Here is a 21,078-nt window from a genome sequence, read left to right as displayed (position 1 = left end):
AGTGAAGCATGGTGGAGGTAGTGTTATGGCGTGGGCATGTATGGCTGCCAATGGAACTGGTTCCCTTGTATTTATCGATGATGTGACTGCTGACAAAAGCAGTAGGATGAATTCTGAAGTGTTTCGGGCAATATTATCTGCTCAGATTCAGCCAAATGCTTCAGAACTCATAGGACGGCGCTTCACAGTGCAGATGGACAATGACCCGAAGCATACTGCGAAAGCAACCAAAGAGTTTTTTAAGGCAAAGAAGTGGAATGTTCTGCAAAATTCAATTGAGCATGCATTTCACTTGCTAAAGACAAAACTGAAGGGAAAATGCCCCAAGAACAAGCAGGAACTGAAGACAGTTGCAGTAGAGGCCTGGCAGAGCATCACCAGGGACGAAACCCAGCGTCTGGTGATGTCTATGGGTTCCAGACTTCAGGCTGTCATTGACTGCAAAGGATTTGCAACCAAGTATTAAAAGTGACAATTAGATTTATGATTATGTTAGTTTGTCCAATTATTTTTGGTCCCTTAAAAAGGGGGGGGCCACATATAAAATGTGTTGTAATTCCTACACCGTTCACCTGATTTGGATGCAAATACCCTGAAATTAAAGCTGAAAGTCTGCACTTAAAGCACATCTTGATTGTTTCATTTCAAATCCATTGTGGTGGTATACAGAGCCAAAATGTATACAGAGCCAAAATGATAAATTGTGTCAATGTCCAAATATTTATGGACCTAACTGTACACTGGTAAATACATGTCCCCCTCCTCACCTGCATGTCCAGCCCAGCAGACACCAGGTTGTTGGGCCTGTGAGGGCGGAAGGCGATGGAGGAGCAGATGTTGGTGTGTCTCCTCAGCGTCCGGTTCAGCCTACCCCCTGGCAGCTCCAGCACCCTCACTGCTCCTGTGTCGTCAGCCAAAGCCAGCAGGCCGCCACTCTCGTCCAGCGCCAGCGCGTTGATCTCCTCCTCGCCGGCCCCCCGCAGCTCCTGGACCGCCCCCTTTAGGCTGCGGGGGTCCAGCACGCTCACCGTCTCCCCATGTGCTACGTACAGCAGGCCGGTGGGGGAGAACACGGCGCTGGTGACGTCTTCCTCCGTAGGGAGGCTCAGGCTGCCCACCACCAAGCCCTCCTGGCTCCACACCCTCACCGCCCCCCCCTCCGAGCCGGAGGCCAGCAGGCCGTGCAGCCCCGCTGCAGCCCCAACACACAGCACCGGCCCAGGGGGGGCTCCAGTCCACCGCCTGGACATCGACCTGAGAACGAGGAGTCTATTAAGATGTTTAAAGCAGAACTTTCCTTTCATGGGAGCACAACGTGCATGTTAACTTGGAGCATTTAAAGCGGAAACATCCCGGCACGAGAGGAACCATACAACTAGCCAGGATAGCTGTTGTTAGCGACACCAGTTGCTAAAAACGGGCTAAATCGTATTTCACGCATAGGCCTACTAACAGGGTAGCAACGTGTCCACAGACAGCGGTTAGACAGTAGGACGCCCATTTTAAACACTCGAAAATTCCAATTACTAGTGGAACGGGCACCTAGAGTTAATAAAAATATTTTTTATTAAAAAAAAAAAAAGATTATTGCAGAAAAGTGATCGTTTGGTTTGCATAGATGAAAGCGACCTAGCATGGGGACTTTTAATTTAAATAATCGTTTGTTGCAGCCCTAATGGTGACCCAAGAACGCAGACAGTACAGTTAGCACTGTTTTCTAAAACAAGTACCTCACTTTACATATTAAAATTGGCATGGTTTTCGAATCAGCCGTCAAGCAAGATAAATAGTTCATCAATAGTTTGAAACTTGATACTGCAACTACTGTAGTGTAAGTAGGATTGACAACTTTCCGTATTAGCCGGAACGTCCCTTATATTGGGCCTAATTAATTTGTCTCATACGTGACCTCCCTTGTCCCGTTTCCAGATAGAACACCAACAGTGCTAATCACGACACTTGAGAATGATCACCGATATACCTGGCATCATCCAATCACAAACGCAATCATGACAAATGGCTTAAAACAATTCACTGTATATTCACACAACCATACCCGCACTGCTGCAACAGGTCACATTTTCATAGTGACACAGTTGGCAACCTATTAGGGGTCCCGTTAACGTCCATTCAAACTCCAACGTTCGGGGCCCCAATATCGTCAAACACTCGAGATAACAACGTTTTACCGTTAATTTTGTAACTCCGATAATGACACATCTTATATTGCCCCTGCGCCAAATTACAGCCTCCTACGTGAACATATCAATACAAACACACCCTTGCCTTACCCTTAGACAAATGTATCTAGCTAGTAACTGTTCGTTCCACTGAGCAAGGATAAAGTTTAGCACTAATGTCTATTTAAAACTAAAGTACGATGAAATATCCTTCAGGCGTATAGCGTTAGACTTAACACTATAATTATTTTAATATACATTTTAGCTAGTTTGCAGTGCACTAGCTTGATTGCTAACGTCAGCTAGCTAGCAAGATGTGGCTTTTTTAATACATTTGATTTATCAATGATATCCTAACAGATAGCTACATAAGCTCACCAAATCGAAGTTAACACAAATAGCAACCTTCGTGAAAAAATATTCTTAATACCTTTTAATTTTTGTTGACGCTGCTGCTCAACTCATGTGAGGCAGAGTCGCACATTAATGACGCCACGTAAGGTTGTTGATTGACAGGACTAACAGCCAGTAACCTAGGGACTGTGTCAGTATCAAACCAACTGCATAGCTACTAGTCTGGTATTTGTTTTAGACACAACGAATACAATGTTCTGTACATAAACAGATCAGATGGCTGAGCGGTTAGGGAATCGGGCTATTAATCTGAATTTGCTGGTTCGATTCGCAGTCGTGCCAAATGACGTCGTGTCCTTGGGCAAGGCACTTCATCCTACTTGCTTCGGGGGAATGTCCCTGTACTCACTGTAAATCGCTCTGGATAAGAGCGTCTGCTAAATGGCTGAATGTACATGTATGTGTACTATACTGTAGCATACTTACAGCTCATACAAAATGTGTGTTGTAAAGTTATCAGACTGATCTGTCCTTTACTCATACCCTGACAGGCCAAAGACTAGCCAGCAGAAATGACCTGTTGTCTTCAACAACTAGAATAATTGGCAGAAGGGACTGTTTCTGCTCATTATGACAGTGATCTGCCTCATGCTCTCCCAGCTTGCTTTGGACAATGTAAGAGTCTCTCTCTCTCGAACAATGACACACTGAATAGTAGCATTGTTTTCTGTTAGTTCATCCAGAGCAGCAGATCTGATGAGTCCCCATTTCTGGGTCAGTGAATACATAGAACAGAGGGCAAAGCAGCTCTCTCTCTCTCTCTCTCTCTCTCTCTCTCTCTCTCTCTCTCTCTCTCTCTCTCTCTCTCACTCTCTCTCTCTCTCTCTCACTCTCTCTCTCTCTCTCTCTCTCTCTCTCTCTCTCTCTCTCTCTCTCTCTCTCTCTCTCTCTCTCTCTCTCTCTCTCTCTCTCTCTCTCTCTCTCTCTCTCTCTCTCTCTCTCTCTCTCTCTCTCTCTCTCTCTCTCTCACTCACACTTCCACATACGTACACACTGACACACAGAACCCTGACCCAGCCAGTCCCTTTAACCACTTGATTGTGAGTACTTCATTGTTTCTTCATTCATAGTTCTCAAACTTAACTGCACAAAGCCAGTTCAGTTCATGTACATGCAGTTTTTAAACTGAACCGCATGTACATGTATTTTTTTTTAATGTTGTTTTTAAATGGTTACTGAACTGTATAGAGAATTATGTTAACACTTCTGTTTTTCATTGGAAGAATGTTTCAAAGTATATTAGAGGGTCAAATTCTGAGAGTAAAACCATTGGAAGGTTTTAGGAGGGAGTAGGAAAGTACTAGTCATGGTTTGGTTCATGATCGTTAGTAGAGCCTCCAGGGAAGAATGCTGACTTATCTCAACATCCACACCCACACTCGCCACTCTCTCTGTACTTCCGTCAGCAGAAAGACTGGCTCACCAAACTAGACTCGTCTCTCACCAAACTAACTAACTAACTAACTCCCCCTGTACACAAACACACAGGACTGGAGAACACTAAGACCCTTAGCTCTCTTTCCCCCCCTTCTTTCTCTGCTTTCTCCTTTCTTGGAGCTGCACTGAGCTGAGCTGCAGGTCGAGGACTTCCCCTCTTCTTTCTCTTTTACCTAAACACACAATCATTATTCTATCCCATCCTATCTTATCACAGACACAAACGCTCTAACATTCCTTTCTGTCCAATCACACACATATGATACGTTTTATTCCATCCTATCATACACACACGCATGATGAGGTCACCGTACTTCCCGGCTCGCTCAGTACTGTTCCGTAAGGAGGAGAATGGCGTGACCTACCGTGTTCCTGCGCTGCTCTACCTCCCCTCTTCCTCCTCCTTCCTGGTGTTCTGCGAGGAGCGTCTGAGTCCCTCCGACTCCCAGGCACACCTGCTGGTCATGAGGAAAGGCACCTTCTACAAGAACTATGTAGAGGTCAGTACAGGAACTATGTAGAAGTCAGTACTAGACACCTACAGGAACTATGTAGAGGTTGGTACTGGACACCTTCTACAGGAACGATGTAGTGGTCAGTACTGGACACCTTCTAAAGGAACATGTGAACAAACGTCTCTCATCTTACCTCCCTTTCCCTCCCCCCAGTGGGAGGGCATGCGTGTGTTGGGCTCAGCGCGACTGGAGGGGCACCGCTCCATGAACCCGTGTCCCGTGTACGACGAGTTTACTGGCACGCTCTTCCTGTTCTTCATTGCCGTACTCGGCCACACCTCGGAGGCCCACCAGCTGATCACCGGCAAGAACCTGACACGTCTCTGCTGCGTCTCCAGCAGCGACCATGGAGACACCTGGAGCCCCACCATTGACCTCACCGTCAGGGTCATAGGAGACACCATCACAGGTTAGCATAGGAGACACCAGCACAGGTTAGCATAAGAGACACCAGCACAGGTTAGCCTAGAAGACACCATCACAGGTTAGCATAGGAGACACCAGCACAGGTTAGCATAAGAGACACCAGCACAGGTTAGCCTAGGAGACACCATCACAGGTTAGCATAGAAGACACCAGCACAGGTTAGCATAGGAGACACCAGCACAGGTTAGCCTAAGAGACACCAGCACAGGTTAGCCTAGGAGACACCAGCACAGGTTAGCATTGGAGATACCAGAACAGGTTAGCCTAGGAGACACCAGCACAGGTTAGCCTAGGAGACACCAGCACAGGTTAGCCTAGGAGACACCAGCACAGGTTAGGACTGGATAACTTGTTCTGTTTGGCGCTCCTGCAATAGTGTATCTTTTTAACTTAATTCTGGCCGACTTCTTGATCCCTTATCTTTCTGGATAACTGTGTCTGGTCCTCAGACTGGGCCACCTTCGCCCTGGGCCCGGGTCACGGCATCCAGTTGAAGTCTGGCCGGCTGCTGGTCCCGGCCTACGCCTACCTCATCACCTGCAGGGAGTGCTTTGGCCAGGTGTGCCAGACCACGCCCCGGGCCTTCTGCTTCTACAGCGACACCCACGGCCGCACCTGGCGCTTCGGGGAGGCGGTGCCGGGGCCGGAGAGCGTGGAGTGCCAGGTGGTGTCTGTGGACGAGGAGGACGGCAGCAACGTTCTATACTGCAACTCCCGCAGCCCGCTGGGGTTCCGCGTGCAGGCGCTGAGCCGGGACGACGGAGCCACCTTCCAGGATGGCCAACTCGTCCGCAGGCTGGTGGAGCCTAGGAACGGTTGCCATGGCAGCGTGGTGGGGTTCCCTGCCCCCCTCCACCTCCACCCTTGCCCCACACGCTCCAGATACTGGACCTCCTGCAGGAACGGAGGAGCCCCAGAACCCTGCACTGCACCCCCCAGCCCTGACCCCAGCCCTGACCCCAGCCCCGACCCTGACCCCAGCCCTCAGCCAGACCAGGCCCCCAGACCCAGCCCCGGCCCGGCCCCCAGCCCTCCCCAGAACTTCCTCACCCCCACATGGGTGGTGTACTCCCACCCCACTTGGCCCAATGCCCGGAGGGACTTGGGAGTGTACCTCAGCCCATTCCCCCGAGACCCAGACAGCTGGTCCGGCCCCTGGGTGATCTACGAGGGTCCCAGCGCCTACTCTGATCTGGCCTGGCTGCTGCTGCCCTCCTCTGGAGGCCCCTCCTCCTCTGGAGGCCCCTCCTCCTCTGGAGACCCCGTCCCGTCCTCCTCTGGAGGCCCCTCCTCCTCTGGGGGCCCCTCCTCCTCTGGGGGCCCCTCCCCCTCTGGGGGCCCCTCCCCCTCTGGGGGCCCCTCCCCCTCTGGAGGCCCCTCCCCCTCTGGGGGCCCCTCCCCCTCTGGAGACCCCCCTGCTGTGGCCTTTGCCTGCCTGTTCGAGTGCGGAAGCTACACGGCGTATGATGAGATCTCTTTCAGCATCTTCACCCTCTACGAGCTGATAGATAACCTCCCCAGGAACACCCCCTGGGACCACACACACACACGTCCAGGCCACCACACACACACACGTCCAGGCCACCACACACACACCCCTCCACACACACGGCCGGCCCTCGGGACACTGAGACCAGCGTCCGGTCGTCGGAAGCTGTCTGACCTCTGCTCTGTGTCCTAGTCACATGTTGTTATGAGTCTCACAGCATCCTGTTAAAATCACATCTAGAAACACTGAATCATGTTCTAATATTATAGATCTATTTGAAAACGGTTATTTGTGGCTACCTATGAGTCAATCCATGCCTTGATGTAGCTTGAACACTGAAGAGAAGTTTGATCATGTTATGGGGGCTGAGAGGAGAGACAGACAGGCTGAGAGACAGGGTTGATCATGTTATGGGGGCTGAGAGGAGAGACAGACAGGCTGAGAGACAGGGTTGCATGATGTGTTGTGATGAACAGGCACCATAATAAAAGAAAGAAATGTTGTGACCAGTCTCTTGCATCTATTTGATCTGATTATTACCACCTTTGACTGATTGTTTTATTCACGCCACCTGTCACCAGTTGCATTCTGGGAAATCAAGTCATTAGTCAGCAACAACTACTTCATGAGTGCATCATGTCTAGCTAGGCTGACTATGGTAGACTTTCTGAAGCCATGTGCAAGCGGAGAGAGCAGGAGCTATAAAATTTTGTTTAGATAAAGAGAAAACCAAGAGCTTTCCCAGCTGGGTCTGGACACCCTCTCAAAACCATCTCCTCCCTCCGTGTTGCGTAACCAACCCCAGGAGGGGTTCAGTCCCAGCCTGCATTCCTGTAGATGTCCTCCAGCTCCTCGACATTCTGCTGTTCCTGTTCTCCAACCTCAAGCTTTGTTGTCCTGCTGTTCCTGTACAGAGGGGACTATGACGGGGAGAATGTTGGTGGTGCTGACTGCCCTGCTGACTGCCCCTCTGACGGCTGGGACGGGAGCTGAGCAGCTTCCCAGCAGCTCTCTGGAGCTCCACTCTGAGGTGAGCGAGTCTAGCGGCTGCAGGCGAGGGTTACCTACAGCGACGCTATCGTGGACACGCAGGGTTAGATAATAGATCAATCTTATTCAGTCTTTTTTTTTTTTTTACACATTTATTACATATGCTGTACATAGTACAAAACCAGTCTCTGGACACACCCCAGTCCAAGTTGTTGATCTTTTTAGTTGTCGTGACGCCTAGGCAGTGAGGAGGGATCAGAGGACTGAGGTCATAAACACACAAACGTACGTAACGTACTATTTGATTTCTCATCTCAGATTGTATTCCTGAAAGTTTTTAGGATATTTTTAATAAACAACCCAGCCCCAAAGTCTTAAAAACAAGCTGAGGAGCATCCCAGTATGAGTATGGAGGTAAACCATCTGCAAAGTTTGTTGACCGTGTGTGTGTGTCCTCCTTTCTCAGTTCAAAATATCTGTCTTGTACTGATCATAAACTAAAAACAAACTTGTGGGTGTCTCTACCAAGTAGGAGCAGTGCTGCATGTAGTTGTCCTGTGTGTGTGTGTGTCCTCCAGGCTCAGTTCTTCCACTTCCCCTTCTTGGCGGGCAGCTGTCCGGTGGATTCCAGATGTTTGTTGATCAGCTGGTCCTGAGTGTCGGACATGCAGGGCTGGTACCTGCTGTAGTCCATGGTGTACTCTCCTTTACCCTGCACACACACCAAACCTCTTAGTTCAGAAATGTATTGTATATATTTTTTTCTATGTATCGTACACTGGTGCACTGTAGTTTACTCCTTAATAGAGAGTGACATGGTTCTGAGTGTCGGTGCTGTAAGAGCGGCGCGGTGCAGAGCCTCACCTCTGTACAGGAGCGCAGCTCCGTGGCGTAACCAAACATGTCATTCAGAGGCACCTGGGAGGAGAAAAGGAGGGTTACAACATGCTGCTGGCAGGAAGTTGTAGGCTGGTGAACCGTGATTGGTCAGAGGCTTTGTTGATGCTTATTGATTGGGTGAATGACGTATGGGTTGACACTCACGTCAGCGTAGAGGGTGAAGTAGCCTTCTGCCCCATCCTGGCCCGTGATGACACCATGGCGACGGTTGACACCGGCGATGACGTTGCCCTGGAACTCGTTCGGCGCCACAATCTCGACAGACATGACAGGCTCCAGCACGGTCACACTGGCCTTCTCCATGGCTGCAGGGCAGCATGTAAACACAGCAGCATGTAAACACAGCAGCATGTAAACACAGCAGCATGTAAACACAGCAGCATGTAAACACAGCAGCATGTAAACACAGGATATACTGTGCGTGTGTGTGTGTGTGTGTGTGGGGGGGGGGGGGGGGAAAGCGTGAAGGGTTCTGATTGGTCCACATCCTACCCTGCTTGAGAGCGCCCTCCCCGGCGCGGATAAAGGAAATCTCGTTGGAGTCAACCATGTGATGAGCTCCGTCCTCCAGGATGAACCTCACGCCCGAGATCTTGTGTCCCGTCAGAGGACCCTTCTCACACGCTTCTCTGAACCCCTGAGGGAGGAGGGGATGACAGGAGGGAAGGGATGAGAGGAGGGAAGGGATGAGGGGAAGGAGGAAGCGGGGGATGAGAAGAGGAAGAGGAAAGAAACACCTACATAGTGAGTCCTATTAATGGGGACAGGTGTAGCTTGGTGGTATAAATGGGGATAGGTGTAGCTTGGTGGTATAAATGGGGATAGGTGTAGCTTGGTGGTATAAATGGGGATAGGTGTAGCTTGGTGGTATAAATGGGGACAGGTGTAGCTTGGTGGTATAAATGGGGATAGGTGTAGCTTGGTGGTAAAGCATTCGACTGCAGATCTGTCCTCACCCTCTCTACAGCTGGTACAAACTGCTTGGGGACGTTGGTTCCAATTGTCTGATCCTCAAACTCTAGTTTGGTGTTTTGTTCTGGGTCCAGGGGCTCCAGGGCCCCAACCACCTTCCCGTACTGGCCAGAACCGCCCGACTGCTTCTTGTGTGTGAAGTCAAACCTGAGGATGGACACATGAAAACGTCAGTTGTTTTTGAACAAATATATTTTAATTTCATTCATTCAGTACAGTGGTTCTCAACCCTGATCTCAGGGACCTGAGATCAGGGTTGCCCTGCATGTTTTAGATGTTTCCGACAATTCATTAGAATCAGGTGTTGGAACAGGTTGCAGGACAGGGGTCACTGAGCACCAGAGTTCAGAACCACTAATTTACCAGAGGCTTTTTCTTCTTCAAAGAGACATACAATTACTGCTTGTAGAAAATGCGGCAGAAAATCCAAGTGCATAGTTCTAAAAGACACCATGTCAGTCACCAAGTTTGGTGTAACAATAATTAATTAACTACATTAATACATACATTAATAACTACAGTATTAGTATTAACTAAAATATTAACACTAGTCACCCAAACCACAAACACTACGACTGTAGTATCTTTTATCTTTCAGACCCTGTCACAGATGGTGTGTGCAAGAGACACGCAGTAGATGGTGTCTGTCTCTTTAAAAGGGGGCGGGCCAATCTGAACTCCTGACTTGAGAAGAAGCAGGAAGTAGTTTAACTCTCTCTCAAAGCTACAGCTGTCCCGGCATGTGTGACAGCTAGCCTCTCTCTCTCTCTCTCTTTCTCTCTTGGGGCAAACAGAGTGACGAGCATTCCTCTCCAGAACAGGCAAGAACACGGTCTCTCAGTTCTTCTGGTTCTCCTCATTTAGCTGCTTGGTTCTCCGGTCTCTCTCCCTTCTCTCCTCCATTTCTCTGCTGTCTTATCTTAAGGCAGGTCCCTCATCTCACCAGGAGGTCAGAGTCCCTCTGAGCAGACTGCCTCTCTGCCCATCCCTGACGACTACCACTTCTGTTCATTCAGTTCTTATTGCTCTCTCCATCTCTCTCTCTTTCTCTCCCTGTTGCCAGGTAGACGTAGCCCAGCTGTTGGTGTTGGAGGAGACAGACGTTGTCATGGCTACAGGGAATTTGAACCCGAGTCATTACCCTGCCCAGCGGGCAGCCAAGGTGGTTCAGCACTACCTCATCACCCGCTACGGAACCCCCCACAGAGTCATCACGCTGGAGAGGGTTCACAAGGCCAGCGCTGAGGTGAGGTGAGGGGGGGAGGGGGATCTAAGGTAAGGGGGGGGATCTGAGGTGAGGGGGGGGGGATCTGAGGTGAGGGGATCTGAGGTGAGGGGGGGGGAGGGGGATCTGAGGTGAGGGGGGGGGGGATCTGAGGTGAGGGGATCTGAGGTGAGGGGGGGGGATCTGAGGTGAGGGGGGGGAGGGGGATCTGAGGTGAGGGGGGGGAGGGGGATCTGAGGTGAGGGGGGGGGATGGGGATCTGAGGTGAGGGGGGGGATCTGAGGTGAGGGGGGGGGGATCTGAGGTGAGGGGGGGATCTGAGGTGAGGGGGGGATCTGAGGTGAGGGGGGGGATCTGAGGTGAGGGGGGGGATCTGAGGTGAGGGGGGGGGGATCTGAGGTGAGGGGGGGGGGGATCTGAGGTGAGGGGGGGGGATCTGAGGTGAGGGGGGGGGGATCTGAGGTGAGGGGGGGGATCTGAGGTGAGGGGGATCTGAGGTGAGGGGATCTGAGGTGAGGGGGGGGATCTGAGGTGAGGGGGGGGATCTGAGGTGAGGGGGATCTGAGGTGAGGGGGGGGGATGGGGATCTGAGGTGAGGGGGGGGGGATCTACCAATGAAATGTTTTTTTCATTTCCTGGGTATCACGCACAATAAACGTAAGATAGTCTACAAAGCCACGGAGCAACGCAACAAGGGGAAAAAAAACAAATAATCACAATTACGTTTTGCATCCTTGATGAGAACTCTACTGTACTGGCTGCTTTCATCTACTGTGTTAGGCTTATTGGGTGTGCTTTGCCTTCGGCAAGGGCACAACCTTTGTTCTCTCACATATATATTATTGGGTGTGCTCAAGCCTTCGGCGAGAGCACAACCTTTGTTCTCTCACATATATATTATTATTATTTTTATTTATTTTTGCCCCCCTAAAACTCAGTCAATATTTGGCCTACCTAGACAACCTAGGTGTCAAAAGTTTCGTCTTGGTAGCGATTGAGTTGCTTCTATTGGGATTTACGTTCCGTTGCATGGTTTAGGCTGAAGTTACGTTTTTGTGGCGAAAAGTGAAGCTAGCGGTGGCTAACTTGCTAGCCACAGTCAATGACGCTACTTACGTCACTAACGTCACGAAAACTCACGTGACTACCTCTAGCAGAACATTAGTTTAGCAGCTCGTTAACTTCTGGGAGATAGCTAAGCTAACTGCTTTACTGCAAGGGAGCTGCAGAAACGCCACAAGCAAAGAGGCCAGGGTGATAACTATTTACTAATTTTACTTTGTGATATGACACACAATTGTGACGTGTAATGTACAATATAAGCTGATTTTATTAAGGAAATACATCTACTTTCGGAAACAGTAGTCTACTATGTCACTGAAGTATTAGCATCATGACATTAGCCTCTGTTGGCCGGGCAACACATACTACAGTGGTCTATGATGCATCTGTTTTCGTTAAAATAAACATTCCTCACATATACATTTTCGTTGTAGGATTTATTATGACATTAGATTACAAGTAAACGATTTGTGAGTGAAATTATCATTACCTGTGGTTTCAATCCAGTGTATCACTGCAACGCTGTAGCCTACGCGAGACACTACAAAAACAGCTACACAGCTGTAGGAAGTCAAACGGCGACAGAACATGTTCGGCACTCCCCTTACTTAAATCAAAAGTCTATCTAACTACTAACCTGAACTTCATTGCCACAGCCTAAACTTTGTCAATCTGTTCATGAAAATGATTAATTTCAGCCTAAACCGTACAACGGAACGTTAAATCCAATTCAACCAACGCAATCGCTACCGAGACGAACACAGCAGTAGTCTAGTACTGTACCGTAGTAGTACAATTTACCGGGGCAGCTTCTCCACACAGGGCTATATCGCATTTTGCGTTGTTACTGACAATGATCGCTACCAGTGAGCTTTTTATGAATGAGCGATTTTCCACTAAATAAATGTCAAGCTTATTTACGTTTTGAGGGGCATATTTTCAGTTAGCAGATGGTACTGTTTGAATCGCGATTCCATCTTCTACTGCCGGTAACGTCGTAGAATAATCTTCAAAGGGGGTTCTTTATTAATGAATGCAATGAGTAGGCTAAATGCCTGAAAATATCATGAGAAGGGAAAAACTTAAAATGACGTTTAAGTCATAGAGATTAGGTCAATTTTTACACCGGTCTGCCAAATTTATTCGTTTTGTTTCAACGATGAGGCTGCCTCTTGCAGGGGAAATGAGAAGACATCTATTTCATTCTACACTTCACTCGTATTTTCAGTTGTAAATGAGCAGCAAAAAAAAAAAGCTTTTAAATCTATGTAATCTTTATAAATAATAAGTATGCATTTTTATATAAAATATACAGAAATATCAGTTGTAAAAATGTCATTCAAAAACGGACCCCTGTGCAACCGACGCAAGCAAGCACACCCTACAATTTCCCCAGAAATTGTACCCTCTCTAGTTATCCTCTCTCCTTTCATTGAGTGAGGAATAAAATGTTTTGAAAGGTTTAAAAACTATTTAAAAAATAAAAGATTATAAAAAATAACATGTTTTGAAATGATGAATTTTTTTTTTTTTAAGAAATTTGTAAAAAAGTAGATCTCCTTCCTCTCCTTTCACTGAGTGAGGAAAAAGGTTTAAAGAAAAAAGAGATTTTAAAAGTTGAAATAATTTTTTTATATTTTACCATCTCTGCAGGTCGGAGGGCCATCCCTATTTACTCTCTATTGTATGCATCCATGACTATGGTTTCCATGTATATGGTATGATTACATCAGCTTACACTTGTCCTGACAGGAAGTGGCAGAGCTGGGCAGGAAGTACCACCTGGAGCTCTCAGTCCAAGAGACAATCACCAACGTAAGACTGCTGTCCCCAACCTTCACCCTAACCCTAATCCTTCCATAACCTTCAACCTAACTCTACACCATTCTATAACCTTCATCCTTCCTTCCATAACCTTCACACTAACCTTTCCATAACCTTCACCCTAACCCTTCACACTTCCATAACCTTCACCCCAACCCTTCCATAACCATCACCCTTCACCCTAACCCTTCCACAACCTTCACCCTAACCCTTCCACAACCATCACCCTTCACCCTAACCCTTCCACAACCTTCACCCTAACCCTTCCACAACCATCACCCTTCACCCTAACCCTTCCACAAACTTCACCCTAACCCTACTGTGGCTGAAAGCATCTTCTGGGAGCTGACCTGCCAGTGTGGGGTTGGAGTCTTGTTATTCTAATGTGTTTGGTTACCAGGGTTACCAGGAACATGTTAACCTTCACCTGACTAGTCTGGAGTGGATGACACATCGTTCAGGGTTGTAAATGAGATGTAAACTCAGTGTTACCATGGAGATAAGCATGTGTTTGTGTATTTACGGTTACACAATCCCCCCCCCCCCACACACACACAGCGGACAGAGAGCGTCTCTGCGGAGGTGGTGTTCCCGGGAGGAGAAGGCAAGGCCGCCCCCCTGGTCCAGGCCACCTGTGACGGGCTGCTTCAAATTAACACCCAAGTTCTAGATGAGGCCTTCTACCAGAAGCACAGAGCCAGCAATATGCTGGTGTCAGCAGAAAACATACCAGGCATGTCTCTTTCACACACACACATGCACACAAACACTGAGTGGGGTATAGGTGTATCTCGGTGGTTAGAGCATCTGACTGCAGATCTGCCAAATAAACACTCTTACTACACATACCTCATGGGAACATCGACCCTACCAGGAATGTTTTACACATTCCTCTCTGTGATGTGTGTGTGTGTGTTCTGTAACAGACAGCTACGGGTACGTGGACCCCAGCATGGAGGCGCTGTGGAACCTGGGGAAGGTGGTGTCCAGTGAGGTCATGCTGAGGGAGTCCAATGAGAGCACTCTGTACAACCTGGCCCAGGTGGCCAGTGTCACACAGCTGGTGAGGAGGGATCTCTCACACTCTCTCTCTCTCTCACTCTCACTCTCACTCTCACTCTCACTCTCACTCTCACTCTCTCACTCACTCACTCACACTCCCCCCCTCCCACTCACAGGAGACTGAGAACGCCCAGCTGAGGTTCCAGTATCAGGTTTTGCTGCATGAGATGGTTTCCCAGGTAACTAAACATTCCAGAGTAGTCATCATTAGCATTATGCTAACTCCAGGATCATGCTAACTGCAGCATCATGCTACCTCTTATGTGTCACCAACGCTATGCTGTCCTGCTCACAGGAGATTATAACCTGGAAGCTGCTGGTCAGCTGGTCACCAGCAGAGGGCGTCAGAGTGTTGGAGACAGAGTGGATCCCCAAGTGTGAACATTGTGTGACCCCTCCCAATCACTAGAAGTAGAGATTCCTCCATCCATCACCTCCTATTCTTCCCTACCTCACCTCCCTCACAACAATTAGTTTCCTCCCACCTCCTCTCCCTCCCTCACCTCCTCTCCCCCTGTCTCCCTCCCCCCTAACCTTGTTTCCCTCCCATACCTCCAAATCACTAAGGATGTTCACAGTGCAATGTTTTTCAGCTGGGCGACACAGTTCTCATGTCTCCTCTGAGATGTAACTGGGATATAAATTCAGGCAGCACGTTTGACAGTTAGCTGTAGTCATGCTGAGTGATACAATTACAGCATAAATGCAATGCCTGCTTTTGTTTGAAGCCTGAGACTACAATCTAAGCACTGTACAACATTTTTTTTAACTGAAGATTGAATACAATTATATTTAAAAAAAAACTATGAATCTGGCTGAATGTGTTTTTCCCGGTGTAGGGTACTTACTGTACGGGGCTGAATGTGTTTTCCCGGTGCGGGGTACTTACTGTACAGGGCTGAGTATGGACTCCCTGAAAGCCACCTTGGGTTTTCCCATCACACAGGGGCAGCTATACTCCCTCTCCATCCTCTGCAGACACACAGCAGGATCATGTGATGGATGCTCATTACTGACATCTTATCCACTGAGGCGGCAAGGTGAGATCTCTACTGGTACTGGTTCAGCTGTGTGTGTGTGTCTACCTGAGAGTAGATCTGCAGGTGTGTGTGTGTGTCTACCTGAGAGTAGATCTGCAGGTGTGTGTGTCTACCTGAGAGTAGATCTCTAAGTGCAGCTCTCCCATCCCTGAGATGACTGTCTCCTGGCTCTCAGGGTCGTACTGGACTCTGAAAGTGGGGTCTTCTCTGGTGAAGCGGTTGATGCCCTTGGAGAACTTGTCCATGTCGTTCTGCCAGAGTCAGAGAAGAGAAACCGACAGGTGGGTGGTGAGTCAGAGAAGAGAGGCCGACAGGTGGGTGGTGAGTCAGAGAAGAGAGGCCGACAGGTGGGTGGTGAGTCAGAAGAGAGGCCGACAGGTGGGTGGTGAGTCAGAGAAGAGAGGCCTACAGGTGGGTGGTGAGTCAGAAGAGAGGCCGACAGGTGGGTGGTGAGTCAGAAGAGAGGCCGACAGGTGGGTGGTGAGTCAGAAGAGAGGCCGACAGGTGGGTGGTGAGTCAGAAGAGAGGCCGACAGGTGGGTGGTGAGTCAGAGAAGAGAGGCCGACAGGTGGGTGGTGAGTCAGAGAAGAGAGGCCGACAGATGGGTGGTGAGTCGGGGGGTAGATTCTGGGTTTGGTATGTATATCACGGCCTGTCTACAGCTGGTGTCATGCTAACCCCAATAACATAAATACATGCTGGTGTCATGCTAACCCCAATAACATAAATACATGCTGGTGTCATGCTAACCCCAATAACATAAATACATGCTGGTGTCATGCTAACCCCAATAACATAAATACATGCTGGTGTCATGCTAACCCTAATAACAAATACATGCTGGTGTCATTTTCAAATGCACATAAATACATAACATAAATGTTAGGGTTAGCCCCAGATGTCATGTATAATACATAACACTATTTTCAGGCTTCCAACAGTGCTGACAAGAATACAAGATAAAACAATTTAAGCTATTGTATGTAAACAGTGTACAGTATGTAGCTGTTAAAAAACTGGCCAATATAAAATGAAATCATAACTATAAAGGCACTGTAAGATTGAGATAAGGTTAGTATTTATAAGGGTTAAGATGAGTATTTAAAAGGGTTAGTATCGTACCTTGTTGAAAGGCTTCATGGACATGGAGATCACTGCCTCTGGGACATGGATGGACTCCTGCAGGCCACACACAGTAAGAGCCATGTTACAATATCCAGGATATACTAACCACTCATTCATTTAGTAGATGCTTTTATCCAGGGCTAGATTGCAGTCTCCATTATGATACAGTTGGGTACAGTCTAGTGGGTAAAGAACTAGGCAGATTAAGAGGTTGCAGGGGCAGACGCTGTCATGTAAAGCGACACACAGCAACACAGGGGGATCTGCATCTGCGACCTCTTGACGTGCAATAAATTAAAATGAGAGTAGTGGAGGCGTGGTTCTGTCAGAGGGCCAACCAGAGAAGACCCCACTTTCAGAGTCCAGTACGACCCTGAGAGCCAGGAGACAGTCAGGTTCTGTCAGAGGGCCAACCCACCATGGACAGGCTGGTGCTGGTTCTGGAGGTGAAGGTGTCGCCGCTGGCACAGTCGATCCCAAATAGAGCACAGATATCCCCTGCATGCACCTCCTCCACGTCCTAGCACAGACACACACAAGTTACCCTTGGGGTAGGCCACAGTCAAATCAAACTTTATTTGTCCAGCCCTTTTCACAAAGGGTTAGGGTTTCACACGTGTCCCAGAGAGCTTCCCAGACGCCCACAGATCAGCTCCTGTGGCCTAAACCCTCAGTATATCAAGGTTGCATGCTTGCAACTCAAGTCAATTAGCTTTACTGATCCTGAAGGAAACTCAAGCATTGAGATATAACAAATCCAAGAAGGTTCATCCCCCCTCAGCAATGAAGCTACATCCTGTTTAATTTCTGTTTACACACTTCCTGGGTCTCACCTCCATCTGGTCGGCATGGAGACGAACCAGCCTCTGTACGCGGACCTTCTTGCCGGTACGAGTGTTGTAGATGTTCTCTGTCTTCCTTACACAGCCCTGGTACACACGCACGTAGGTCAGCTGGCCAAACCTGCCCGCCTACCAACAGAACACACTTATGTGATGTACAGTGATGTACACCCCACTGAGCTATACCCATCCCCACTAAGCTATACCCATCCCCTGCTCTACCACTGAGCTGTACCCATACTATCACCAGGTGAATATTGACCAGTTGATGACCAGGTGAATACTGACCAGATGAATATTGACCAGGTAAATGCTGACCAGGTGATGACCAGGTGAATATTGAACAAGTGAATACTGACCAGGTGAATATTGACCAGGTAAATGCTGACCAGGTGAATATTGACCAGGTAAATGCTAACCAGGTAAATGCTGACCAGGGGAAGGTGGTGACAGTCTAGACTCGTACCTCCAGTTTGAAGGCCAGACCAACAAACGGCTGGGTAGCGTCTCTACTGGAGTCCATCAGGATCTTGCTGCTGTCGCCGGACTCCCTGATGGAGTGCAAGGTCAAGGGTCAGGTCATCAGGGGGGTGGGGCACCCTGACACTGATCAACAAACACTGAGTTTTTTGAACTACCTCCATTCAGCATAACCCTAACCTCCATTCAGCAGTTGAACACAAATAGGACAGATAAAACAATGCTGATTAACCATCACATAACTACTGGACCCACATGCCGCCCCCCTCCCCACACCACCCCGGCTACGTCACAGATCACAGGTCTCTGTCTGGATTGGCTCACGCTGGTTCCTGAACACAAAGTAGAACTCTGCACCCCTGACCCTGCTGTCTACAAGCACCACCAAGGGAAGAGAGACTCACTCCTGGTTGAGGATAGCGTAGTTGTTGACCTCTGTGGGGTTGGGCATGTACTCCAGAACTGCGTTCAAGAGAGGCTGGACCCCCTTGTTCTTCAGGGCACTGCCCACCAGAACCGGGCTGAAGAGACGCTGGATTGTGGCCCGCCGGATAGCAGCCTGCGGGGGGGGGGGTGTTACAGGACGGTTTGACAGAGCCATCCATTTGAAGTTCATTACTATATTCCCGCATAGACACCCCTAATTGCTCAATGACAAGAGCACGTACACATTTATACAAGCACACACACACAAATCTACACACTCGCACACCTTCAGGTCAGCGACAGTGGGGACCCTCTCACCTTCAGGTCAGCGACAGTGGGGACCCTCTCCTCCAGGAACATCTCTCCCAGGACATCGTCAGCATTAGCCACACACTCCACCAGCTCCTGCCTCCGCTCGGCTGCCTCCGCTCGAAACTCCCCGGGGATGTCGGCGAACCGGAGCTGCTGCCTGGGGGGGAGGGGGGGACTGAGGTTAATATGTATAAATGTTTATATGAGAGAGAGATGGAGAAGGGAAGAAAGAAAATCAGAGAGACAGTCAGAGAAAGGAGAGAGAGAGAAAGAAGAGAGAGTGAAGACCGACAGTCAGAGAGAGAAAGAGAGGGAGAGGAGAAAGAGAGAGATGAACGCTAGTCAGAGTGTCTCTGGTCCATAGCAGCAGCTTGTACCCGAAGGGCCCGTCGAAGTAGACGCTCCTCTCCTCCACCAGGTCGATGACACCCCTCAGCCGGCCCTCCAGGCCCATGGGAATGTTCAGGAACGCAGCGTTTTGGTTCAGCTTGGTCCTGATCCCACAGTAACAATAACAATGTGTTAATTTATTTTATGCTTACATCTAAAGCGATATAGGGAGGAAGATGTCACTTCTATCTGCAATGAAACACTGCTCATCCTACCCACAGAGCTATTCCCAGATATGGTGAATAATAGTTTTTCCTTTTACCGTTTAAGCTTCAAAATACCAACAAAGGTAAAACACTTTCTCTCACATTTTATACAATTAAACTTTGAAACCTGTTTGAAGGGACCATACTGGGGCCAAACATTTAATCAGTTAAAGATCCGCTTTTCCACATTTTACCCTGGAGTTGACCCTTGACGTCACCTGAGCTGCTGCAAGGCCCGGCTGGGGTTGGAGCCTGTGCGGTCCAGCTTGTTGATGAAGGTGAGAAAGGGGACGTTGTAGCGCTTCATCTGCCTGTTCACGGTCATGGTCTGGCACTGCACGCCTCCCACCGCACACAGCACCAAAACTGCTCCGTCCAACACACGCAGCGCCCGCTCCACCTCAATGGTGAAGTCCACATGACCTGCAGGTGGGAGAGAGGAGGAGGGGAGAGAGAGGGGAGTGGAGGGGGGAGACAGAGGAAGGGAGAGAGATAGGGAGATGAGAATAAATAAAGGGTACAGGTGTAATACAGTGGGAGAGCTTTTTACTGTAGATCTAGAGGTTGCAAGTTCAAATTCATCCTGTACTTCCCTTTGGACAAAAACATCTAATAATGAATACATTATTAATATTATCTTTCGGCTGGGTACGTCCACAAGATCACCAGACAGCTATACATTTTGGTGTTAGTCCACAGGCCCCCTCACGGCCTCGCTAGCTGTATCTGGTGTGTCTATGATGTTGATGTTGTGTTCCTTCCACATGGTGTAGGTAGCTGCTGACTGTACCCGCTAGCTGTACCTGGTGTGTCTATGATGTTGATGTTGTGTTCCTTCCACATGGTGTAGGTAGCTGCTGACTGGATGGTGATGCCCCGCTGACGTTCTAGCTCCATGGAGTCCATGGTGGCTCCGACTCCATCCTTCCCCTTAACCTGCACACAAAACAACAAGGCATTTATATGAATACTCAGATTCCCAAACTAACTGATTCAATGACTGACAAGAACAAGTTTATTAAAACGGGCAAGACGGTTTACACGCAGTAAAAACGGATATCCATAGCTCACCTCGTGAATCTCTGCTATTCTGCCGGTGTAGTAAAGGACACGTTCGGTCAGGGTGGTCTTCCCCGAGTCGATGTGAGCGGATATACCGATGTTACGAATCCTTTCGTTGGGGATGAGGCCGGAGGAGCATGATCGCCAACTATTCATCAACATCTGGTAAAGATAGTAATTATTAGAGACGTTTTAGGACATTACGCAACACATACAAATAGTAACGTTAGCTAGCTCGCTACCTGCAAAGTTACGTTCAGCAGCACGTTACAAAAACAATGTTAGGGTCTGTCTGCAGACTATTTATCTTACCTTCTTCAATGTGACGGTTGCCGGTTTCCGTAGATGTGTTTGACTTAAAGTCATGCCTGCTTTTAGAAGTCGCATTTTGCCGGTAAAGTGGTGGACTGGTTTGGCAACACAATTCCCCACTGGATGTCAGTCAACCCGTTGAAAGTCACGCCGACACCAGCGACTTAACCAGGAACACCAGAGCGGTACTTCCGGTTTATGGCATCAAAACTTCCTGCTTCCCGGTTTGCCTTCAAAATAAAAGTGCTAGGTAAAGCTCTAGTATATGCATTGAAAAAAAACATGTCTGTACAAAAACATTGATGCAGAATGTTAAACAAAATTGTGGGGCGAATACAAATTTGATCAAAATTATGAATTTTAACCATATTAAGTAATATTAAGTAT

At 48.6% G+C, this 21,078-nt stretch overlaps 4 protein-coding genes across 9 annotated transcripts in view; 2 read left to right on the top strand and 2 right to left on the bottom strand.

Moving 5' to 3' along the window:
- wdr53 (WD repeat domain 53) overlaps positions 1-21,078 on the bottom strand; it is an 81,540-nt gene that overhangs the window by 2,167 nt on the left and 58,295 nt on the right. Inside the window, exons 1-2 of one of the 4 annotated variants that reach the window (XM_062472705.1) lie at positions 2,611-2,746; positions 768-1,254 (exon numbers count right to left, since the gene is read on the bottom strand). In XM_062472705.1, coding sequence (XP_062328689.1) covers positions 768-1,250 — 483 coding nt within the window. In that variant the 5' untranslated portion in view covers positions 1,251-1,254; positions 2,611-2,746. Of the gene's footprint in view, positions 1-767; positions 1,270-2,056; positions 2,165-2,610; positions 2,747-21,078 lie in introns of those variants that run through there. The other 3 variants (XM_062472706.1, XM_062472707.1, XM_062472708.1) reach the window with 3 other exon arrangements.
- On the top strand, positions 3,594-6,964 carry neu4 (sialidase 4). Of its 2 annotated transcripts, XR_009931642.1 has the most exons (4): positions 3,594-4,531; positions 4,700-4,955; positions 5,422-6,806; positions 6,859-6,964. XR_009931642.1 is itself a non-coding variant. In XM_062473714.1 (3 exons), exons 1-3 carry the CDS (start codon positions 4,328-4,330, stop codon positions 6,651-6,653), a joined length of 1,692 nt encoding a protein of 563 aa, XP_062329698.1. In that variant the 5' UTR covers positions 3,594-4,327; the 3' UTR covers positions 6,654-6,940. The 2 variants fall into 2 exon arrangements, 1 of the variants encoding a protein (XP_062329698.1); XM_062473714.1 differs by having other exon boundaries at positions 5,422-6,940.
- Positions 7,272-15,253, top strand: lxn (latexin). 2 transcript variants are annotated; one of them, XM_062472828.1, is made up of 7 exons: positions 7,272-7,491; positions 10,387-10,569; positions 13,363-13,425; positions 13,993-14,167; positions 14,361-14,497; positions 14,613-14,675; positions 14,792-15,253. In XM_062472828.1, exons 1-7 carry the CDS (start codon positions 7,384-7,386, stop codon positions 14,903-14,905), a joined length of 843 nt encoding a protein of 280 aa, XP_062328812.1. In that variant the 5' UTR covers positions 7,272-7,383; the 3' UTR covers positions 14,906-15,253. The 2 variants fall into 2 exon arrangements, with proteins under 2 accessions (XP_062328812.1, XP_062328814.1); XM_062472830.1 differs by having other exon boundaries at positions 7,274-7,491; positions 13,993-14,171; positions 14,365-14,497.
- On the bottom strand, positions 7,594-20,872 carry gfm1 (G elongation factor, mitochondrial 1). The gene is made up of 18 exons (XM_062472827.1): positions 20,692-20,872; positions 20,389-20,541; positions 20,121-20,253; positions 19,536-19,740; positions 19,099-19,215; positions 18,728-18,878; positions 18,388-18,542; positions 17,970-18,054; positions 17,495-17,632; positions 17,080-17,181; positions 16,659-16,715; positions 15,650-15,787; positions 15,386-15,468; positions 9,308-9,470; positions 8,844-8,988; positions 8,496-8,656; positions 8,316-8,369; positions 7,594-8,163 (listed from the first exon to the last, which is right to left on the bottom strand). Exons 1-18 carry the CDS (start codon positions 20,764-20,766, stop codon positions 8,032-8,034), a joined length of 2,247 nt encoding a protein of 748 aa, XP_062328811.1. The 5' UTR covers positions 20,767-20,872; the 3' UTR covers positions 7,594-8,031.

The sequence above is a fragment of the Osmerus eperlanus genome, chromosome 11 (assembly GCF_963692335.1).
Source record: "Osmerus eperlanus chromosome 11, fOsmEpe2.1, whole genome shotgun sequence".
NCBI lineage: Eukaryota > Metazoa > Chordata > Actinopteri > Osmeriformes > Osmeridae > Osmerus > Osmerus eperlanus.
Note: the sequence above shows the minus strand (reverse complement) of the source record. Positions and strands in the feature narration are given on the sequence as shown.